Raw genomic sequence first — 22,334 nt, 5'->3', positions numbered from 1 at the left:
CTATAGGGCTATTAATATTTTACTGTCTGGAAATTTTGCCTACTGGTTTCCTGAAATTAAGTGACAAAGTTCCATGCAGTAAAATTCTGCATTCATTGCTTTGTTGTGAGCTTGTTAGACCAATAACTTTTTTGTTCTTGGAGGATTTAAACCACTGTTTTTCAACCTTGGCAACTTTAAGATGTGTGTGGACTTCAACTCCCAGAATTCCCTAGCCAGCCAGTATTAAGGGGAAAAGGTAAAGCTTCATTTGGGTGATAAGACAACACCTATATTGCTGGCTGGAGAATTCTGGGAGTTGAAGTCCACCCATCTTAAAGTTGGCAAGGTTGAAAAACATAGATTTAAACATTTGATTTGGGGCATAAATCCTGTGCTTTGACAGTACTTCTTAATATCATGAATCCTTTCTGTGGGATTTTGAGGTGTTCCATGTACAGGTTTCCTCAAAGGCATATTTTTATATTTCCTTCCCAAGCTACATTACAAATCTCCAGTTTCAGTTGCGAAACTGAACATAGCTTTACAGAATTAATTACTTTGTGTTTTTGTTTTGGCCTACGGGAACAATACCATTTTGAAAATAAAACACAGCATTTAATAAGCTATATCCTGCAAAAATGTCAGAATTGGTAATATTTGTGCGTCTTACAATACACAATATGTTTCCCTCATCCTTCCCTCCTACATATTTATATAGATCAAGCCAAAAATTAATACACAGGCCAGTAAAATCTTAACTTAATGGACACCCATTTAGCAAACTTTTGATGGGACAGACAACATATTAATTTTGATTCTTTCCAAAATTAAGAGATAAAATTGTCATTTTTCTGAGCATTCTCAACAAAGGCATGTCATTGACATCAGTAGTGTGGATTTACCTAAACAAGTGATTAAACTGATGCAAATAATGTCAATTGCATCAAGTACTGTACAGGTAGTCCTCTCTTAATGACCACAATTGAGACTGGAATTTCAGTTGCCAAGCAAAGCGGTCATTAAGCGAATCCAACCCAATTTTACAACCCTTTTTGCGGTGGTCATTAAGTGAATCACCATGGTTGTTAAGCGAACCACATGGTTGTTAAGCAAATTATGTGGTTCCCCATTGACTTTGCTTGCCAGAAGCTGGCCAGGAAGGTTGAAAATGTCAAACATGTGACCATGGGATGCTGTGACGGTCATAAATGCGAACTGGTTGCCAAGTGCCCAAATCGTGATCATGTGACTGTGGGGATGCTGCAATGGTCGTAAGTGTGAGGACCAGTCATAAGTTGGTTTTTTCCAGCACCGTTATAATCCCAACTGTCATTAAACAAATGGTCATTAAGTGAGGACTACCTGTATGTAAATTTAAATTTAAAAACATTCAGCTTTCACCAACAACCCGCCACCCATTGTCTGTTAAATCAAGGTTTCCATTCAAAGGTTTGTTTAAGTTGACTTCATTCTGTAACCACTAAAAGAGAATCTTTTACACCCTGATTCTAGGAAAGGATTCAGAGCCCCTTACACATTGCTGAAATCAGCCCAAACATATGTTGCATACACATTTTATTTATTTATTTGTTTGTTTATTTATCAAATGTTATCACTGCCCATCTCCCCCCCACAAGGAGGGACTCTGGGCTGTTTACAAAAAACAAAATTTAAAATACAATACCACCATAAATACAATAACCAAACTATAACTATAAATAGATAAAATAGATAAAGTATCTTTTTATAGCCATCCAGATGGCTAAACTTGTACTCAATCAGTGAGTATCAAGGGCCATTCTAAGGCACTAGCCATCCCCGCAATTGACTATTTCTCTCCCTGCTCCAGACACGCTGACCCAACCAGGTTTTTAATTTTTTGCGGAAGTCCAGGAGCGAGGGGGCCTGTCTCACCTCTGGGGGAAGAATGTTCCAGAGGGCGGGAGCTACTGCAGAGAAGGCCTGTTTCCTGGACCCCGCCAGATGGAATTCTCTTGCAGACGGGGTCCGTAACGTGCCCTCTCTGCATGACAGGTGGGGCAGGTCGATGTGATGGGGAGGAGACGGTCCCTCGGGTACCCTGGCCCCATGCCATGTAGGGCTTTAAAGGTGATAACCAACACCTTGAGTTGGACCCGGAAGCAGACTGGCATCCAGTGCAGCTCGCGCAGCAAAGGTGTTACACGTGCAAACCTTGGAGCACCCAAGGTTGCCCGCGTGGCTGCATTCTGGACCAGCTGTAGCTTCCGGATATTCTTCAAGGGTAGCCCCATGTAGAGCGCATCGCAGTAGTCTATATGGGAGATGACCAGGGCGTGAGTGACCGTTCGAAGGGCCTCTCGGTCCAGGAAAGGGCGTAACTGGCGCACAACCCAAAGTTGAGCAAAGGCCCTCCTGGCCACGGCTGCCACCTGCTCTTTCAGCAGGAGCCGTGAGTCCAGGAGGTCCCCCAGTTTCCGCACCGGGTCTGTCTGGGGCAGTGCAACCCTGTCCGGGACCAAACATTTCCTCTGCAGGTCTACTCAGAAGTAAGTGAGGGCAGCAGGCTAGTTGGAAAAAGTGTCTCTGCCCTGTTAAAACTAGACTTGGTGTGTTTTACGCGTACATAAGATTGGTTAAGGTGCTGGGCTAGAAACCAGGAGACTGTGAGTTCTAGTCCCGCCTGAGGCTTGAAAGCCGGCTGGGTGACCTTGGGCCAGTCCCTCCCTCTCAGCCCGAGCGCCAATCAGGCATGGTAGGAGAGTTCTAGTCCCGCCTGAGGCATGAAAGCCGGCTGGGTGACCTTGGGCCAGTCCCTCCCTCTCAGCCCAAGAGCCAATCAGGCGTGGTAGGAGAGTTCTAGTCCTGCCTTAGGCATGAAAGCTGGCTGGGTGACCTTGGGCCAGTCCCTCTCTGTCAGCCCAAGGGCCAATCAGGCATGGTAGGAGAGTTCTAGTCCTGCCTTAGGCATGAAAGCTGGCTGGGTGACCTTGGGCCAGTCCCTCCCTCTCAGCCCAAGAGCCAATCAGGCGTGGTAGGAGAGTTCTAGTCCTGCCTTAGGCATGAAAGCCAGCTGGGTGACCTTGGGCCAGTCCCTCCCTCTCAGCCCAAGGGCCAATCAGGCATGGTAGGAGAGTTCTAGTCCTGCCTTAGGCATGAAAGCTGGCTGGGTGACCTTGGGCCAGTCCCTCTCTGTCAGCCCAAGGGCCAATCAGGCATGGTAGGAGAGTTCTAGTCCCGCCTTAGGCACGACAGCCGGCTGGGTGACCTTGGGCCAGTCGCTCTCTCTCAGCCCAAGAGCCAATCAGGCGTGGTAGGAGAGTTCTAGTCCCGCCTTAGGCACGAAAGCCAGCTGGGTGACCGTGGGCCAGTCGCTCTCTCTCAGCCCAAGGGCCAATCAGGCGTGGTAGGAGAGTTCTAGTCCCGCCTTAGGCACGAAAGCCGGCTGGGTGACCTTGGGCCAGTCTCTCTCTCTCAGCCCAGCCCACCTCACAGGGTTGTTGTGGGGAGAATAGGAGGAGGAAGGAGTATTCGATATGTTCGCCACCTTGAGCTATTTATAAAAAATAATTAAGGCAGGATAAAAATAAAATAAATAAATACAGTAATAATTATACACATCAGCATGTTCTTCCAAACCATTCAGTTTTTTTCCCAGACTAATACAAAGTGACTGAAGCATTTGGATGCAACCCTAGTCAATTCTATTTTTTTTTAATGATTAAACAAACCCTGCGATGTATAAACAAAACTGCTGTTGTTTTTTAAACATGGCATGTGGGTCAGGGTTACACACGAACTTCACCCAATCAGCTGTGTAAACCTGATCTCTGCTGTTGCATTATTCCTATTTTATATACATATTTCCATGCATTCTATTGATGATTCTCCAACCGCCCAGAGTCCCTCTTTTGGGGGAGATGAGCTGTAGCAAAATTTGAATAATAAATAAATAAAAATAAAATATATTATGATTTAAACCTGGGTGATACAAGGAATAAATCATCAGGGTTGCAGTTCTTCAAAAAAATCATCAGGGTTGCAGTTCTTCAAATTAATCATCAGGGTTGCAGTTCTTCAAATTAATCATCAGGGTTGCAGTTCTTCAAATTAATCATCAGGGTTGCAGTTCTTCATTTGCTTCAGTGCCACCCAACCAACCATTTAGCCTTCTTTTAAAAAGCAATAAACAGTCCATAAAGCCGCTCTTTAAAAATTGGTTTCCAGAAATAGAAAAGTACATGCTAATAGCCCAGCGCACACAATACCGCAACTTTACAAGGAGATGTTTGTTTTATTGGCTCCTAAATAGCAGCCTAATTTGGAGACTCTGATTGAATCAGATTCCGGCAAAAAGTGGATTGTCCGTTGCCAAAGGTTGACCCGCCTGAGAAAGAAGCTAAAATATTAATAAAGGAGCATTGAAGGGCATTCCTTGCCATTTCATCAGAGCAGGTTTGAGGTGGGACGGATTTTTGCCCGTACCAGATTTTAGAACACTTCTTTGCAAGGGAGCCTGCTGTGCTCAGGAAGTTCACATGGGCTGGAATCCTAACTACACCGATTTTGAAATAAATTCCACCATTTGCACCTTTTACCACCCTTGTGAGTCACTCAGCGCACCCAAGCCTAAGGGGAAAGGGAGACTCTGATTTAATTCAGCAGTGCATGAGAGAGAAGATCATTTTCTAAATCTTGCAAAGTTTGAAAGTAACTCCCATTGTAGGGAGGGGAAATTATTTTCAACGATCACAGCAGGTGCATTTTTGGAGAGTGGAGTAATTCCAGACCTCCCGTGTGTCTTCATGCTGATTTTTAATGAGGTATTATTATAATTTTAAATTCCTGCAGAGGTAGCAGCACCTGGCAGACTAAGTTTGGCTCGGAGGCTAAGTAGGATCGGACCTAATTGGTCCTTGGATGAGGGTCTATGGGTTGGACTGAGAAGACAGAGAGGGAGGAGGAGGACGAAGAGAAATCGCTTTGTATTTTTGCCAAAAATACAAAGTATTTTGCCCAGTATATGGATGGGTACATGAAGTCACCAGGAGTTTGTTGACCTGAAAGAGATTTTAAAGATTAATAAAATAATGCCTTAAATAGCTTTGAATACACGTAGAGGTGAAAGGAGTCTTCAAATTAATGCAGAGAAAGAAATTATCAATGACTGGGAAGTTTACTTGATTGGAGAGGAACAAGTGAACAAGGAACGGAGAGAAAAGGAATTTGGAGAGGGACCTGGGGTCTTGAGTCCAGATAAAATTTTTCCTTCTTCAGGCATTTTTTTCCGCTTTGGTTTCTGGATCAGGTGTGAAGCAAACCAAGCTCACAATGTATTTATTTATTTAATTTATTTATTATTAAATTAATACACCACCCATCTTACTATAAAAGTGACTCTGGGCGACAATCCAGTCCCATCTTGGCACTTTTAAGCTCCCTTGATTTTGGTGGCTGAGTTTACATTTCAATTGCCTGCTTCCACAGCAATAAATACAGTTCAATGCGCTGAAAAACATATTTCTCAATAACTGGCTTAGACGTATTTGCACTCACGGGATCTCAGAGTTGATCATGTAAGCCAGTGTTTTCCAAACTCAGCAATTTTAAGATGCGTGAACTTCAATTCCCAGGAATCCCTATCTTTAGGATGTGTGGACTTCAACTCCCAGAATTCTCCAGCCAGCAATATAGGTGTTGCCTCATCATTCAGCTCAATTGGTTAGTTGCTCAGACCTCTGGACCTGTGTTTCCGAATCTCAGCTGCTTTAAGATGTGTAAACTTCAGCTCCCAGAATTCCCCAGCCAGCCAAAATTGAAAACACTGCTCTAAATGTCCACTTCCGTATCTGTAACACTATGAATGTACTTCACAGCAATGGAATTGCACTTGAGATCCTTGGCTCTAGGACCATTTTTCATTCAAAGTTGCAACCTGCTCATGCTGATCCACTAGACCAACATACAAGAGCGGGCTTCCCACGTCACACAAGCTCAAATGGACTCAAAACGCTGGGTTTGTACAACTCTTCAACCCATGGCTCAGCCCCATGTCATATGTGTGGCTGCCACTCAGCCTACCCTCCTGGACCATTCAATCTGGCCAAGATATTTTAAAACTCTCAGCAACTGCAGGAATGGCGGTCTTCTATTAATGGGACATTTTAACCGGTTGTTCCATTTATAAATTGCACCTTTCTCTACCAGGCCTGTGAGATGATGCCCAGGCCCCCCGTGGCAGGATTAAAATCCAAAAACAGAAGTCATTGCATGCTGTATCAGACTAAAATGCTTCACTCTCCAGAAAAATATGATTCTTCCTTCTGCTTTCTGGGTACGCCTTCCTCTGCTACAGCCTCCCTTCCTTGTGTCTCATGTTCCATGGTGCACTGCTTTTAAAGCCAATGGATGCCCTACACCCAGCCCAACTATGGTGCCCCTTGGCCCTTCCATTGCTTAGCAGGCAAGACATTAAGACTTCATAAATGCTGGAGGCGAAATAAGCGCTTAAAAATTCCGTTTTCTTCCAGGCCGGACCCCACAACTATATTAAACATCAACTTTTTTTTTTACCAAAACACAAAAATCAGCACTAATAAAAGCAGCAAAAGAAATAATAAAATAACATGCTTACACAAAAATTGGCTATGAATTCAGCGCTAGCCAGACCCATCCAGCTGGGTTTACCCTTGACCAAGGCAAAACTCACATGAGACAAAAACAGATGGGATCTCCCTCGACACCTTCACACCAAACTTTTAAACTTTGGTCACTCCCTGTGCCAAAGAAAACTTTTTTTTAAACAATGCAGATTAAAGTCAGGGCAGGTAAGGACAATCAGTAAAAAAAACATTGTCTAAAATCAAGTGTTGCGGGGACAGAGTGAAGTCTTGAGGCCCTAAGCACGGATTTCTTTTGCTGAATGGTTTATCCAGGGCTGGCTTCTAAACATGGAAGTTCCCCTTGTGTGTTTCTTTTAAGCCAGGGTTTCTCAACCAGGGATCTGTGGCACCCTTGGGTTCCATGAGAGGTCACGAGGGGTTCCCTGGGAGATCCCGATTTATTTCAAAAATTATTTCAACTTCGGGCCACTTCACATTAAAGAGGTATGTTCCATTCTTTATTTGCAGTTTAAGAACACTGTTAGTGCATCTATACAGGCCTGCACATGAAACAAACATCATAATTTTGTAACTTCTGGCCTACATTTGAGCCTGAACGTGCAGGGGGTCCCCGAGGCTGGAAAAATATTTCAAGGGTTCCTCCAGGGTCCAAAGGTTGAGGAAGGCTGCTTTGAAGTACATTCGCGATGTGGAGAACCTTTCCAATTCTCACTTTCGTCCCCAGAGAACATCTTAGATTAAAATTCCAGTGGCTTGAATCTGATCAACCCTTGATTTGCTGTGCAGAGGACGTGTGCATTCCCGCACCCCCCTAAACGTGAGCAGCTGTGTGGCTCACGTGGCTCAGTGTGTCAAATTGGAGAGCATTGCCCTCTCACACCTGCTTTGAAATGCAGCCAGTGGCTTCTCTGATTGGCTGGTAGCTCTTTCGTCCCTCCCCCAAGAAGCATATCAGCTGTTCCCAGAGGAGGCAGTTTTGAGGTTAAAGCTGGAAACATGGTAGATATTCTTCTGTGACAGAGCGAAGCTGTAAGTTTCTTTCTGGTTTCTGTTTTGCGCTGGTTTCTTCTTGACAACTGTGGCTTCGGGGCAGAGTTTGCACCTCAGGCATCGCTTGGCCACTGAATTAAATTTAATCAAATTAAATCTTTCGAGGTCCGGGCTATGAAGCCGACCATAAACTAACAGGCTGGGTGCAGGTGAACCTTTAAGCCGCAAAGAGGCTAACTCAGGTTAAACCTAACCTGCTTCCCTCTCTGGGAAGGCAAGATCTAGGTCTAATTCACCTGGGAAGTGTGTTGTGCAAATTCAGTTATATTGTTTAGGTCCATTTACTTTCTAGACTGATTTATGGCACAGAGTGGCATAGATTTTTGGCTCATGGATGCTTAAGATCCTGTAATTGGGTTAATTAACTGGTTGATGCTAGAATTAACTGAAGGAACCCATCAGGTTTGTATTGAATTGAACTATAAAGTAGTCAAGCAGCTTAGATTTGTACACCAGGCTAAACCAGGGTTTCTCAGCCAGGGTTCCGTGGCACCCTCGGTTTCCGCGAGAGGTCACTAGGGGTTCTCTGGGAGATCCCGATTTATTTAAAAAAATATTTCAACTTCGGGCCACTTCACACGAAAGAGGTAAGTTCCATTCTTTATTTTCACTTTCAGAACACTGCTGATGCATATATTCAGACCTACCCATGAAACGAAAATAATAATTTTGTTAACTTCTGGCCTCCATTTGAGCCTGAATGTGCAGGGGTTCCCGGAGGCCTGAAAAATATTTCAAGGGTTCCCCCAGGCTCAAAAGCAAGGAATAGAGGCTTCTGTAGAAGAACTGCATTTTGTTCAGTCCTGGTATTCCAAAGGATTTCCTTGGCTTCCAACCAGAGCTCCAACAAGGTTCGTTCATTGTGCTAAACCTTGGTTTTATCTGTAACTTGTTAAATAAACCACAGAAACAACTTCACAGCCCAGCTTCATTGGCATGAACCAATGTCTTTAGGATGTTTGGTTTGCTCACGGCCAACCTTGCTGTTCTCAGAAAACCAAGGCCAGTGTTTCTCAGTCTCAGCCACCTTAAGATGTGTGGACTCCAACTCCCAGAATTCCCCTACCAGCATGGTGAGGAATTCTGGGAGTTGAAGTCCACATGTCTTAAAGTGGCTGAGACTGAGAAACGTGGGTTGAATTAGTACCTGAATGGGAGATAACTAGGAAATCTCATGACAGTGGGCTAGTCTGAGATGTCAAGAAAGTATTCGTATTTGGTATTGTTGCCAAAAACAAGCAAAGTTCATGGAGATATCCACCAAGTCATCAAGCATTATGGGTGACTCAGAGACTTTAATTTCTATTCTTGACAAGCCTGCATTGCCTGTTTTATTTTGCAATAAGTTTCACTGCACACTTTAATAACACAACCCACTGAACCACACTGTCTTTCTTCCCCTCTTTTCCCAAATTAAGGGGTTATTACTAAGTGGCCCTCGAGAATTCCCTAAATCAGAGTCCAAAGCTGGTGGCTCCAGAAATAATAAAGGATCAGTGCACTGGACTGGGGACCAGTAAGACCCTTTTTTTTTCCTTTCTGTGTCTTCAGGAAGCCAGCATGACCGAGTCGCTACCAGCCCAGGTCCGTCATTAATTTCTGTCCTGAGAAGGCGATGAGGCAGAATGTTGAGCTGCTCTCCTTCAGGTTTCTCAGTGACCTTGCTCACCTTTCCCACACTCAAGCAGGGTTCACATCACATGTCACGCTCTTCGCTTGGTTGCACTATTAACCCATTTGTGGGAGTTGCACAATCTACTGAGTCATCAATTCAGTAGAGCTAATGCTAGCCAAACTTGCATTTGGGGGTACAGGTGGTCCCTAAGATTTAACTGACCTGGTTAAGTGGGCCGGGGCTTAGGCTGGGTCCCTAGATTGGGCTAAACCAGAATGTGGTTGGTTGGCTTGGGTTTGGCATTGAATGATTTGGTGCCATCAAGTTGTTTTCTACTCCCGGCGACCACCTAGGCAGATTTTCTTGAGGTGGTTGTGTCCCCAACCTGGTCCTTCAGGTCTTTCAACAGTGCACCCATCACTTCTTTAACTGAGTCCATCCACCTTGCTGCCGGTGGTCCTCTTCTTCTGTGTCCTTCCACCTTTCCCAGCTTTATGGACTTCTCCAGAGAGTTGGGTCTTTGCATAATGTGCCCAAGTAGGTTAATTTGAGTCTGGATATTTGTGTCTTGAGGGAGACCTCTGGGTTGATGTGTTCGATGATCCATGTGTTTGTTTTCTTGGCCATCCATGGTATCCTCAGGAGCTTTCTGCAACACCAAGTTCAGAAGCATCAATATTCTTCTCCAAAGTCCACAGTCCCTTCTGCTTTCTTCAGTAAACCAGGATTAAATAAACAATGGTTTGTCAGTGCACAAACCTGGTCTTAGAAAGGTTGGACTACAGGCATCTGGGGGGGGGAACAGGGCAAGTGACACCATCATGGCTTGTCCTGTGAGAGAGGAATCCCAAGACAGTTGAAACTCGACAGTTTTGCAAATGTCATTTTTTGTCCCCATTAACTGTCCAGAACCATTTAAAGAGGCCGAAGGTGCAGAGCGTCAAACATTTGCTATTTTTCACTGCGACCCGATCCTCTTTTTTTCCTTTCTGATTTTCTTTTGTGCACAAAAGGTGCAGAGCTGTTTGGACGGCCCGCTGGTGCTGCAATAGATTGCCTTTGATTCATGATCTTTGGAGGAGAACCACCTTTTTGCATTTTGGTTATTATCACCCCAAGGTATGAAGCACGGCTGACTGACCCATGGTTCAGTAACTAGGATTTGTTGACTAGAGCATGGGGTTCGCATGTTGCTTGCTGCCATAATGAATCTTGTTGGAGGTAGGGCTTAATACCTTTGTCAAACCTTGGTGTTGGTAAACCATGGTTTATAGGTTAGGGCAGTGTTTCTCAACCGTGGCAATTTTAAGGCATGTGGACTTCAACTCCCAGAATTCCCTGGGAGTTGAAGTCCACATGCCTTAAAGTTGCCAAGGTTGAGAAACACTGGATTAGAGTAATGTGTGAACCCCATCTGTGCCTACCTGCTACTCAGATAAATTAAATCCTTGCTTACGGAAAACATTTAAGCCAAAGAGCGGTAGAGCTTTCCCCTACCTCGTACGCCATAAACCACATTTTATAAACCTCGGTACCTGGGTTCACTTGTTAAGCCAGAAATGGTTTCATTTTGTGTTTTTAATAGGCATTCACCTATATATTTTCTTGAACTGAAAAGGTGTACTGTGTGCATATTTTACATAAATAAACAAAGCAAGTAGGATATTAGTTTGATATTTAACTCCAGCGTCTTTTGCTCCTGGGTCTATCTGGCCATGATTTGAATGCTTGTTTGCTTAGAGGCCAAGTCATAATCTTCCCCATAACCCAAATCTTTCCTAGAGGTGAGTCTCCACTTTGTCAGAGAGATATTATCTGGATTTTTCCTCGCAACAATGCACAAGTGGGCTTTGGGTTTTCCAGTCTAGACTCTAGGATTTCCTCATGGCCTCCCATCCAAGTCCAATCCCAATTAGCTTTTTCAAGGACAACTGCCATCACAGAAATCAGAATCACCTCCCTACCACAAACATGTCTGAATACATTTCTGCACTCCAGCATCCTCTCTCTAACATTGCAATGCCATCTTCATTCAAATACTGTATGCAAGTTTAAAATTCCCTGCAGGCAGAGAACTAGCACAGCAGGGAAAGGATGTCTCCCTCCCTGGCTTCTTCATTCAGATATAGCCTTTGCTGTAGAAATTCAGAAGGAACCCAAGAGATAAGAAGGTACTTTCTGCCCAGCGTCACTGGGAATTGGGTGGCATATAAATTTAATACATTTTTAATACACCATCATTATCATCATCATTATTTCTGGAATGCAAGAGTTAAGAGGAGTGGTGTTGTGCAAGACAAAAAACTGCCTCTGTTGCATTTTTGCATATTTGTTTGTCGAAAGTCCCAAGTCTTGTAAGGAGATTAAGGATCACCAGCTGCCCCTGAGTGGACTTCCATTTCCACTCGAGCTGCCTTGAAACTGCCGTGCAATTTCTCCGAAGTTTTCTTCCCTTTCAAAAGAGGCTTGAGGTTCTCCGCTGCGTGGCTGTGTTTGTGAGCTGCCGGTGGCTGTTCCCAGTGGCCGGGGGGGGGGGGTTTCTGTGACCAGATTGGCATTCTTTGGCTTTGCTCTCTTCGTTCCTCAATCTGTAAAAAGAAGAAACGGGACAAAACATGAGAAATTCCCTTGGAACTGAAGCGTGGGAAAGCAGGCCTTGTGCCATGAAAAGAGTGACGCTTGCACAATCCCCTGGACTGTCCCCGGAAGAGTTTTGCTGAATTTTTATTCTGCTCTGAAAAAAATTCTAGATACCAGATAGACTGGCAGCTGGTGGGGTAGGGGGGGTAAAGATAAGGCCTCCACCAAACCATGATCAGCTTCTGGGGATTCTCTGGCGTTTTCCTTTCCTCTTATTTTCTTCTAGAACATTTTTTCGACTTCCTGGGCTGGCCCCCACCTCTTGCATCTCTGAGTGGTCTCCTTTCCAAGGATTAACCGGATCTGGTTTGGCCTTCGGGGATCAGCCACAACTGCAAGGAAGGGAAAAAATAACTAGAGGGACCTAACTGGGGCCTCTCAGCCTGCGAGATGGAGTTACTCAAGATTTTTGAATTTTTCTCTAGGAAAAAATGGCCAAGGCAATTCAAGCTCGGCGGCTGGAAGGCGTGGACCAGAATATCTGGTAGGCAGTTTGTGATTTGCTTCTTCAGGAAACAGATGGTTGTGTTCATGCCCTAAGCCAGGGTTTATTAAAGGGTGGTCTGAGGACCCCTGGGGGGTCCCCCAAGACACTCTCAGGGGTCCACAAAATCAAATTTATTTGCCAGATATGGAAGATATTTGCAAAAAATTTAAACCATTCTTTTTTATTGGTTAAAAAAAAGGATTGTTTTTTCATGAAAAATATTTTATTTATATTAATATCTAATGGGTTTAATAGTGTTATTTTTCCATGATTCAATAAATAAATAATAAGGCAGGATAGAAAATAAAATAAAATAAAAATTCCATGGATGCGGCAATCCTGACAGCAAAAAGTTTAAGAAATGCAGCTCCAAGCCATAATTCCCACTGACTAGCCGGTTGCGTTTGCGAACTGACATTTACACGCCAATCAGCTAACCATGGTTAACCAACCATGGCTTATGTGTTGTGCGAAAGCAGTAACTGGGTGAAAGGAAAGTTGAATTGTGGGGCTGGGTGTCTCAGATCTCCTTGGGCATCAATGGGGGGTTGATTTGTCTGTGCTTCATTGTATAACTCGGTTTGTGATACAAACCCAGCCGTTGTGGCTGATTCAGGTTTGAAGGTACAGGTAATCCTCTCTTAACAACCATTTGTTTAGTGATGGTTCGAACTTACAACCGTGTTGAAAGAAACAACTTATGACCAGTTCTCACACTTATGACCGTCGCAGCATCCCCATTGTCACATGATCACGATTTGGGTACTTGGCAACTGGTTCGCATTTATGACTGTCACAGCTTCTCGTGGTCATGTGATCGCCATTTTTGACCTTCCTGACTAGCTTCTGGCAAACAAAATCAATGAGGAGCCACATGATTTGCTTTACGACCATGTGGTTCGCTTAATACCTGCAGTGATTCGCTTAAAAAGCACTGCAAAAAAGCTTGTAAAATCAGGTCAGATTTGTTTAATGACCACTTTGCTTAGCAACCAAAATTTTGGTCCCAATTGTGGTTGTTAAGCGAGGACTACCTGTAGCCAATTGGATTCCTTCAGGAAAGCATGGTATGATACACTCTGGTGCAAAACTCCAATTTTTTACACAGTTTTTGTCTCCTTAGGGTGGAATTTGCCAGACTAGCTGCTACTTACAAGACTGTGAATTTGGGTCAAGGTTTTCCAAATTTCTCCCCACCGGATTTTGTCAGGGAAGCCTACGTGGAGGCCATAAGCGGAGAAAACACCATGTTGCACCAATACACGCAGGCATTTGTACGTGAAACATCGGCCTTTCTGGCACATATTGTGTTATGCAAAAATGGGGTAGCTTTTCTTCTGGTTGACTGTCTGCGGCAAATTTGGTCATTGGGATTTGTTCACAAACTTTGAACTGTGGCTTACAAATGGCAAATAAACCACCTATGTTTGCCTTGGCTGAATTCATCTGGCTTCTTAACCTGAGATGTATAGTCAGTTGAAGAGGCTGTTGGTCTGTGAGCGAATCAGTGAACAAACCGCCTGACTTTGTGGATCTTTCTAGGCCTAAAAAAAAGGTAAAGGTTTCCCTTGACATGAAGTCCAGTCGTGTCCGACTCTAGGGGGCGGCGCTCATCTCCGTTTCAAAGCCGAAGAGCTGGCGTTTGTCTGTAGACACTTCCATGGTCATGTGGCCGGCATGACTACACAGAACGCCGTTACCTGCCCACCGAAGCGGTGCCTATTAATCTACTCACATTTGCATGTTTTCGAACTGCTAGGTTGGCAGGAGTTCTAGGCCTAAACCTGGTCTTATTTCTCTGTCTGGTTCACACAACCAACTAAGGCAACATATGCTGGCTTGTTTATGGTCTAAAGGGTTGAATACACCATGCAGTGTGGTGCAGTGTGTTTAAAAGATCCTGGCCAAGATGATTTGCAAGGAAGCCAGGGTTCACCTAGCCATGGCTTGCCCTGTTGCATGAATACTGCCTCCGCTGGCATTCAGAAGTCTGGCCTGTCCTAACCACCTTCTGTGTGGTGGCTACCCTTTATGCAGGTACCCTGGTGTGTATTGTCAGATGTCCTAACTATGCCTGGTTCCAAAGACAACATAGCCCTGCGGTGTTGGGCGTCTGCCCATATGGTGGAGCGCCTGCAAACCCAGACAACCAGGCTGATTCAGCAAGCCATGGTTCAGCAGCTCATGGTTAAGCTAACACGGGCAGACAGTTGTGCAAAACCTGCTTGAAACTCTCCAGACTGGACAAGGAGCCTAGATGATTTTTGCGGAGTCTGATCTGATTTTTCCACAGGGGCATCCTCGGCTGGTGGAGGTCCTGGCCCGATTTCTTGGGACGTTGCTCCAGCGAGACTTGGACCCGCTGAAGAACGTGCTGGTGACGGTGGGGGCCTACCAGGCTCTCTTCTGCTGCTTCCAGGCCCTGGTGGATGAGGGGGACGAGGTAACGAACGGGGGGCCAGTTCTCCTGGGGCAAACTGGGAACCAGGGTTTTATCAAAGTGGGCAGGGAGCGGCAAACCCCAGCTTGCATGTTGAAGGAGGCCTCTGAGCTCCTGTTATTTGGGTCTGTGCGTGGACTTCAACTCCCAGAATTCCTTGCTGTTATTTATCCATTGCTGAGAATTCTGGGAATGGAAGGATCCCTCAGCTGTGTGAATATCACCTCCCAGAATTCCCCAGCCATTCACAACACTAGGAAATTTTGGGACCTCAAGTGCACCTGTTTGGAGGATGTCGGATTGGGGAAGTTTGACCTGGAACTGCGTGTTTTATAAATGGGACGATCTGAGTTTGTTCCTGAGGTCTATGAGCGAAGGTGAAGGTCAGGTCCCCAGAGAGGAAACGGAGCTGATGGGTGACTTCCGGGGGATTACTACCTCTTAGCACAGCCTACCTTGCAGGGCTGTTGTTGCCAAGGAAAAAAATCAGGCAATTCTCCCATGCTGCTTAGATTTCCTGAACAAAAAGTGAGATAAAAACATGTTAATAAATCTACAAATAGCTTTGCATGTCCAAACAGCCCCTGTGTAGAAGAACAGACCCACACTCAGCAATGGGAAGGAGCTTATTTCAGCCATCAGCAAAATCCTCCCGGTGGGCCCTTCCAGCCTCACCCCCCACTCCTCCCAGTGGACTTCCTTGGAGGTGGTGGAGGACGTGCTGGTGTGTGTGTGCCATTTTAATTTTCTCAGAATGCCCTACAGCGGCATTTCCTAATTGGACAACTTTGAGATGCGTGGACCAACTCCCAGCATTCTTAGCAGCAGCCCTATAAGCTGGGGAATTCTGGGAATTGAAGTCCACATGGCTTAAAGTTGCCAAGGTTGAGAAGCACTGCCCTAGAGGGAGGCACACTGGATAGAAGTGGCATCTTACTAGAAGTGTTTGCAACCTGACTGAAGATACCCCTTTGCACCCAGAAGGCGTTTTCTGCTGCATTCCCGGGAGCTGGATCCCCGCCTTTGCCTTGGGGATCCTTTTCCACCAGCTGCCCTGTGCCGAAAATAATATTTAACTCCCAAATACCAAGCGCTACATGAGCCTTGCAAACAGGAGCTGAGTTTGGGAGCCTAAAAGCCATCCCTGTGGTTAGAGTATTTGTATCTGTGTGATAATGTGCTGGTCCTTGATGCAATTCAATGCCAAATTCCACCTTGGTTTTCTCCAGGTGATTATAATCGAGCCGTACTTTGACTGCTATGAACCCATGACCAAAATGGCAGGTGGGAAACCTGTCTTTATACCCCTCCGGCTGGTGAGTGAGCGCCAACTAATGGGTCATCCGAGTAAGGAAGGGCAGGATACCTTTCAAATTTAACGGCATACTGTGATGGCATGTGGGAAAGACCTAGGGAGACAGGGCGAAGAGACGCTGCCAAGGGAACAGTCCATAAGAGGCAGCTGAGCCCACAGCTGGATAGTGGGCGGGGCAAGAGGCTCAGAAGAGACCCTCCCTAGTTTCTCGGGCTATAAAGGAGACAGCGGGAGAATTGTACTTTCAGACTTGCAAGATTGATGTCAGCCTTACTAGGTAGACCAGACAGGAAACACAACCAGATGAGCTAATTCTACTTTATTGTAAAGCTACATTGACAGAATCGTGCAAGTCTGGAAGTACAATTCTCCCGCCATCTCCTTTACAGCCCGAGAAACTAGGGAGGGTCTCTTCTGAGCCTATTTCCCCGCCCACTATCCAGCTGTGGGCTCAGCTGCGTCTTATCTAACTGTTCCCTTGGCAGTGTCTCTTCGCCCTGTCTCCCTAGGTCTTTCCCACATGCCATTACACGTACCAAGGATATTGGCACAAAATGGTTGCTATGTTGGGTGTGGCCAGTCACACATTTTCATGGAAGACAAACTGAGATTGCGTCGCCTTCCCGTCTCATTTCCCAGGAAAAGTTTCTTCCACTTTGACTTTCCTTTGTCTTTTCTTGGGGAAGTGTTGTAGCCTCAGGCTGTGTTGATTTTCCCAGAATTCCTCTCTGGTCTATGTGAGACATTCTTGGCAACAAAATGGTGCCCCCATGTTGTTTTTTATTTCATTTAATGCATTGAAACAAAATAATTCTATCAGGTGGGCAGGGAGGCTGATGGGTGTCATGGGAAGTGTCCCGTGCAGCACCCTTCCTTAAACAGACATATGACAGTTGAACAAGAGCCGTTCGACATCATTGTGCTATCAACCAAATGATTAGCATCTTCCCCGTTCAACCAAGGCACAGTTAGAAAGAGGATCAAAGGGACAGCTATCCAGTTTCCAAGATTCTGCAACCTAACTCATTTTTTCCATGCAGTAAACCTGCTTGTTCAGACAGAATCTGTGTGAGGTTTTAGCTCAGTTGGTTGTGAAGTGTTTCATGTAAGTCTTCACTGGATATCTATCCTTTGGTCCTCATTTATTCCTCTTGCCTTAGATCTTCTTTCTAACTAGTCTCGGTTTAATGGGGAGAATGCTACCACAAAAAGGTCCGTGTGTTCTTGTCCCACAACATTTTGGAAACATCGATTTTTAGGTCCAGGGACAGAGAATCCCACCCCACCCTGGATCCATGGGTTAGTTCTGCTCCAAGTTGATTCTTTAAAGAAAGTTTACCCATTTGGGGTAAGGATATGGTAGTGATTAAGATGCAGGACTAGGCTCAGGGAAACTCATGCCCGTCCTCACCCATGGAAGTTCCCTAGGTGATTTAGAGGCAATCCCTTCCTTCCTTGGTTCCTGCCTTGCCTACTTATAGGTTATGGAGCAAAACTGAACACTTTTTGTTCCTGGAGCAAAGCTAGACTTTAAAAATAAGAAACAATCTTGAGTTCAGATAGCATAGAAATAGGACGAGCTGGCGGGGGCTGATGGAAGTGATGGTCCAGCCTATCTGAAGGGCGCCAGGTTGGAGATCATTCACCAGTTTTTCAAAAAAAAAAAAAATCCCATCTCTCAAAGATTTTGTCCCTGTAATGATACTGATCCTGAAATGGTGGATTATATTTCATTGCATTGTGAACTTTATAAGAATCTTTGGCAGGATGTTATCTGGCCTATTTTAAAATCTGAACCAGGAAGGGATACTTCTGAGTATGTAAACATTTTACTTGCAGATGAAAATCCTGAGATCACAGTGGCAGTGGCTAGATTTTTAACTATGGTTATAAAAACAAGGTCTTTAGTAACAAAGCAGTGAGTTGGGCTTTTAAGTGTATCATGTAATTTTCATCAAGTATTTCATCTGTTAAACTGCTTTATCTGATGTTAGGTCTGGATTATATTTGTAATTTGTTTTCCAGCATTTTGGCTGTAAAATAAAATAAAATTTGATTTGATTTGATTCACCAAGGTCTTTTTCCCCTCCTCCAGAAGGTTGCAAAAAGTGGAAAGCTGGCCTCTAGCCGAGACTGGCAACTCGATCCAGCTGAATTGGAAGCAATGTTCACCAGACGAACGAAAGTCCTGGTTTTGAATTCTCCCAGCAATCCCTTGGGGAAGGTAATGATGTATGCTGCCATTTTGAATATGCCGGTGGGGGTGTTTAAATCATAACCAGCCATGTTCAGATGGGCATGGAAGGAGGAAGAGATGCAGCTGAAGAGGACCCAGATGTGCCTTCCTGCCTTCTTTCCCACCTTCTCCTGGTCTGAAACACACTACACGCCACCCATATTTCCAAATACCCTTGCTTTAAATAATGCTTCCTCACCCACTCAACACCTCAAAAACTTTCAACTTACAGTGTGGCAAGACCTGTCGATCCAGACAGGCAATTTGGATTAGACTGCACAACCATCGTGGTTGGGCAGGCTGGTAGGGACTGGCATTTGAAATGCCTGCTGGGTGCCAGATTATCTGTCTGCACTGCAGATAGCGCGTAAACATGGAGGATGTTTCTGGCGTGGCGTGGCGTGGCCCTTTCTCTGAAATCCACTATAAACAGTGTGAAAGGGAGGATTCCACGTGGTCTGTACTATTGAGGTTTCTCATTCTGGTTTGGGGCAGGATGTGCTGCAATGTGGAGATAACGTAGTTCCCCCCCGTCCAGGAGGGAGGTGTGAGGACTTAAGGGTGGGTCAGGAGGAACCCTGAGAAAAGCTGAAATTTCGAAAGACTTAAACCCTGCTGGAACTTTTAATTTGTGACATTAAATACCCTACGACACTCTTAAACCCATTATTCCCCTTTTCGGGGGAGATGGGTGGTGATAGGAATTTGAAAAATAAATAAGTAAATGAATTCCATATTGTGTGCTCTGGCAGGATGGAGAAAGGACCTTGAAGTATGAGGGGTTTGAAGAAGTTTGCCCCATCTTGTCCAGATCAAAAACCCAAAGTTATGAACGCTAATGCTACTTTTATTATAAGGTGACAGAAACAGAATCTTGAAAGTCTGAATGCGCCTCTCCCCTCCCTGCCTTTATGTTTGAAAGAACTAGGAAGAGTCAGCTCTGAGACGCTTTCTCAAATTACGTTTCTGCTTCGGACTCCGATTTCTTTTATCGGACCTTCGTCTCAGTTGCGGCTCTTCTTCCTGTTTCTCACAGCCCATTACACATCCTTTCTCCCTCTTCTCTTCTTAAACGTGTCCAGCACCTTCCATCTCTCTTCATGAGAGAGCCAATATGGTCTAGTGCTTAAGGTGCTGGGCTAGAAACCAGGAGACCGTGAGTTCTAGTCCCGCCTGAGGCATGAAAGCTGGCTGGGTGACCTTGGGCCAGTCCCTCCCTCTCAGCCCAAGAGCCAATCAGGCGTGGTAGGAGAGTTCTAGTCCCGCCTTAGGCATGAAAGCCGGCTGGGTGACCTTGGGCCAGTCACTCTCTCTCAGCCCAAGAGCCAATCAGGCGTGGTAGGAGAGTTCTAGTCCTGCCTTAGGCATGGAAGCCGGCTGGGAGACCTTGGGCCAGTCGCTCTCTCTCAGCCCAGCCCACCTCACAGGGTTGTTGTTGTGGGGAAAACAGGAGGAGGAAGGAGTATTAGGTATGTTCGCCAACTTGAGCTATTTATAAAAATAATAAAGGCGGGATAAAAATAAATAAAAATAAATAAGACTTGGTTTCTAGTCTCTCGATCCTCCTGGTTGTCTTTCTCTGAACCTGCTCCAATTCCTCCTTGCACTGCAATACAGATAGTCCTCGCTTAACTACCTGTAATGGTTGCCTATCCTAAAACACACTCAGGCTGACAAGCAATGGCTTGAAACAAATCTGGTTTATTTAGGAATAGTGTGCAAGTGCAAAGAAAGCTGAGAATGAGCAAAAGAGCGCCAGATACAAACTAAAAACCCTCGGTGTAAAAGCGAGCCCTCCCCCCGTACAGCCGTTCAAGTTCCCCATCCCAGGTGCCCCTAACGAGTTCTGTTAATCAACGGGCAAAAAGACCTTGGACACAAACGATAACCCAAACACGTTCCATCCTCAAGAAAACAGATAGACAGCCTGGTACAAGGGCCCTCAGCAGCTCCCTCCCAACCGGAAGGCGCGTCAGTACCATGGCATGCAAAACGTTACGATGTAAATCAAACATCGCAACGGTGAACGTGACACCACCACAATTAGGACTGGAATTTAGGTTGCTAAGCAACATGGTCATTAAGTGAATCTGGACCCAATTTTAAAACCAATGTGGTCATTAAGCAAACCATGTGGTCGTTAAGTGAATCACGTAGTTCTCTATTGATTTTGCTTATCGGAAGCCAGCTGGGAAGGTCGAAAATGGTGATCGTGTGACCGCGGGATGCTGCAATCATTGTAAATGTGCAACAGTTGCCAAGCGGCCAGATTGTGATCAGTTGACCACTGCAGTGGTCACAAATGCAAGGAACGGTCGTAAGTCTTTTTTTCAGCGCCGTAGTAACTCTGGTTGCTAAGTGAATGGTCACTAAGTGAGGACTACCTGTACCAAAACATCCTTTTTTCCAGGTCTGATTCTAGATTGTGTGTCCTGACTTAAGCAAGAAACCACACTGAGAAAAGGGATTAGTCTCTAGTGTTTACTAGCTGTTATAGTAGACAGAAAATCCTACCAAACTGAAGGAGCGTGGGAAACCCAGACAGATAAACCCCAAAATTCAAGGTGGTTCTCTTCTGAGTTTCTTTGAAGGACAATTCAAAGCCTCTAAACTGCGCATGCGTTTTCCCCCCTGGATAGGGGCCCCCTCCTGCTCACCATCCATTGTGGATGGATGTGTTTTGACTTCTTTACCTGTGTGGCACCTTGCATTAAAATTTGACCAGCCCCTTGGATTTATCCTGAATGGTGCAGGGCACACAGGGTGCTTCCCACACTGTGGGGCCTCTCCTATCCAGTAGTGTTTGAGTGAGCCAACTCCCTCTCTCTGCGCCCTGCAGGTTTTCAGCAGGGTTGAAATGGAGCGCATAGCGGACCTGTGTGTGAAACATGACGTCCTTTGCGTCAGTGATGAAGTTTACGAGTGGCTGGTTTACGATGAAAATGAGCACGTGCGGATTGGTAAGGTCAACCTGATCTGGGATGCCTGATTTTTCCCACAAACATTGCCACCTACATTCCCAATTCTTTACACTTCCATCCATTTCGATATTTACTTGCATCTTTCCAGAATTCAGTGGTTACTTCTAAGCTTTCCATCTCCCTTCTGACTCCGCTTAAAAATGAAATGTGGCCGGTGTGGGAATAGTGTCTGCCTCTGCGTCCAAGATAATTTCATATCCCCAAAGTAAATCTGATCCAGAATTTAACACAATTTGGAAACCATTTTTGGATTATAATTCTATATGTGGGCTTGCACCCCTCAAAAATTTGGCTTTCTTTTAATAGAGTCTTAATTTTCCGGCTCTGAAGGATCTGATAAATTAGATCGTCAATAGCTCAGCAACAATTTACTGCAACTTTTCATCTTAGTTAATGATTTATACTGTCCTGACTACTGCTGTTAATATTTATATGTTGTTCAGATTTTAACAGACGTTTTCAATACAACATTCCGTGTTCGGTTGCTTAAAACTAATTAATGATAGATTGAAAAATGTTGCTTAATGCCATGGTGCTTGTAAATTTCCTGATTACTGTCCTCCCTTGATGTTTTTCCTTTACTTTTTCCCCTTCTTCTTTATCTTTTTTCTTTACTTTTTCACAGAGGCTAAATCACAATGTAATTGGAAGTAAATAAATAAAATGCAGGCGGGGTTGATCCAAGGTGTGAGGATGATTTGCTGACACCAAAAACTGGTTGTCCTGGGAATGTGTGTGTTTTTGCCAGGCTCCTGGATTTGCAAAAAATGAGTAGCCAAGCTGAGCACAGGGAAATGCTTCCCCCACCAGTCTTTGGGTTTGTTTCATAACACACTTATTGCACAGTGGAACTTCATTTACTAGATCGTGATGCCAGAAACCTTGCATACAGCAGACCATCTTTCCCCTGCAGTTTGTTGTTTCCCTAATGACACTATTGTGCATTTTTGCTTGTGATGCCATTGCACTGATGATACACATTGGCA

General features: G+C 44.9%; 1 protein-coding gene across 1 annotated transcript in view; it reads left to right on the top strand.

Annotated features, from left to right (window-relative positions):
* The first annotated feature begins 8,362 nt into the window (after positions 1-8,362).
* Positions 8,363-22,334, top strand: part of KYAT1 (kynurenine aminotransferase 1) — a 36,437-nt gene continuing 22,465 nt past the window's right edge. The window contains exons 1-8 of the mRNA XM_063316441.1: positions 8,363-8,485; positions 10,263-10,368; positions 12,315-12,373; positions 13,500-13,650; positions 14,670-14,819; positions 16,046-16,132; positions 18,227-18,355; positions 21,207-21,327. Coding sequence (XP_063172511.1) covers positions 12,321-12,373; positions 13,500-13,650; positions 14,670-14,819; positions 16,046-16,132; positions 18,227-18,355; positions 21,207-21,327 — 691 coding nt within the window. The 5' untranslated portion in view covers positions 8,363-8,485; positions 10,263-10,368; positions 12,315-12,320. The remainder of the gene's footprint in view (positions 8,486-10,262; positions 10,369-12,314; positions 12,374-13,499; positions 13,651-14,669; positions 14,820-16,045; positions 16,133-18,226; positions 18,356-21,206; positions 21,328-22,334) is intronic.

This window comes from Candoia aspera, chromosome 16 (genome assembly GCF_035149785.1).
Source record: "Candoia aspera isolate rCanAsp1 chromosome 16, rCanAsp1.hap2, whole genome shotgun sequence".
Taxonomy (NCBI): domain Eukaryota; kingdom Metazoa; phylum Chordata; class Lepidosauria; order Squamata; family Boidae; genus Candoia; species Candoia aspera.
Note: the sequence above shows the minus strand (reverse complement) of the source record. Positions and strands in the feature narration are given on the sequence as shown.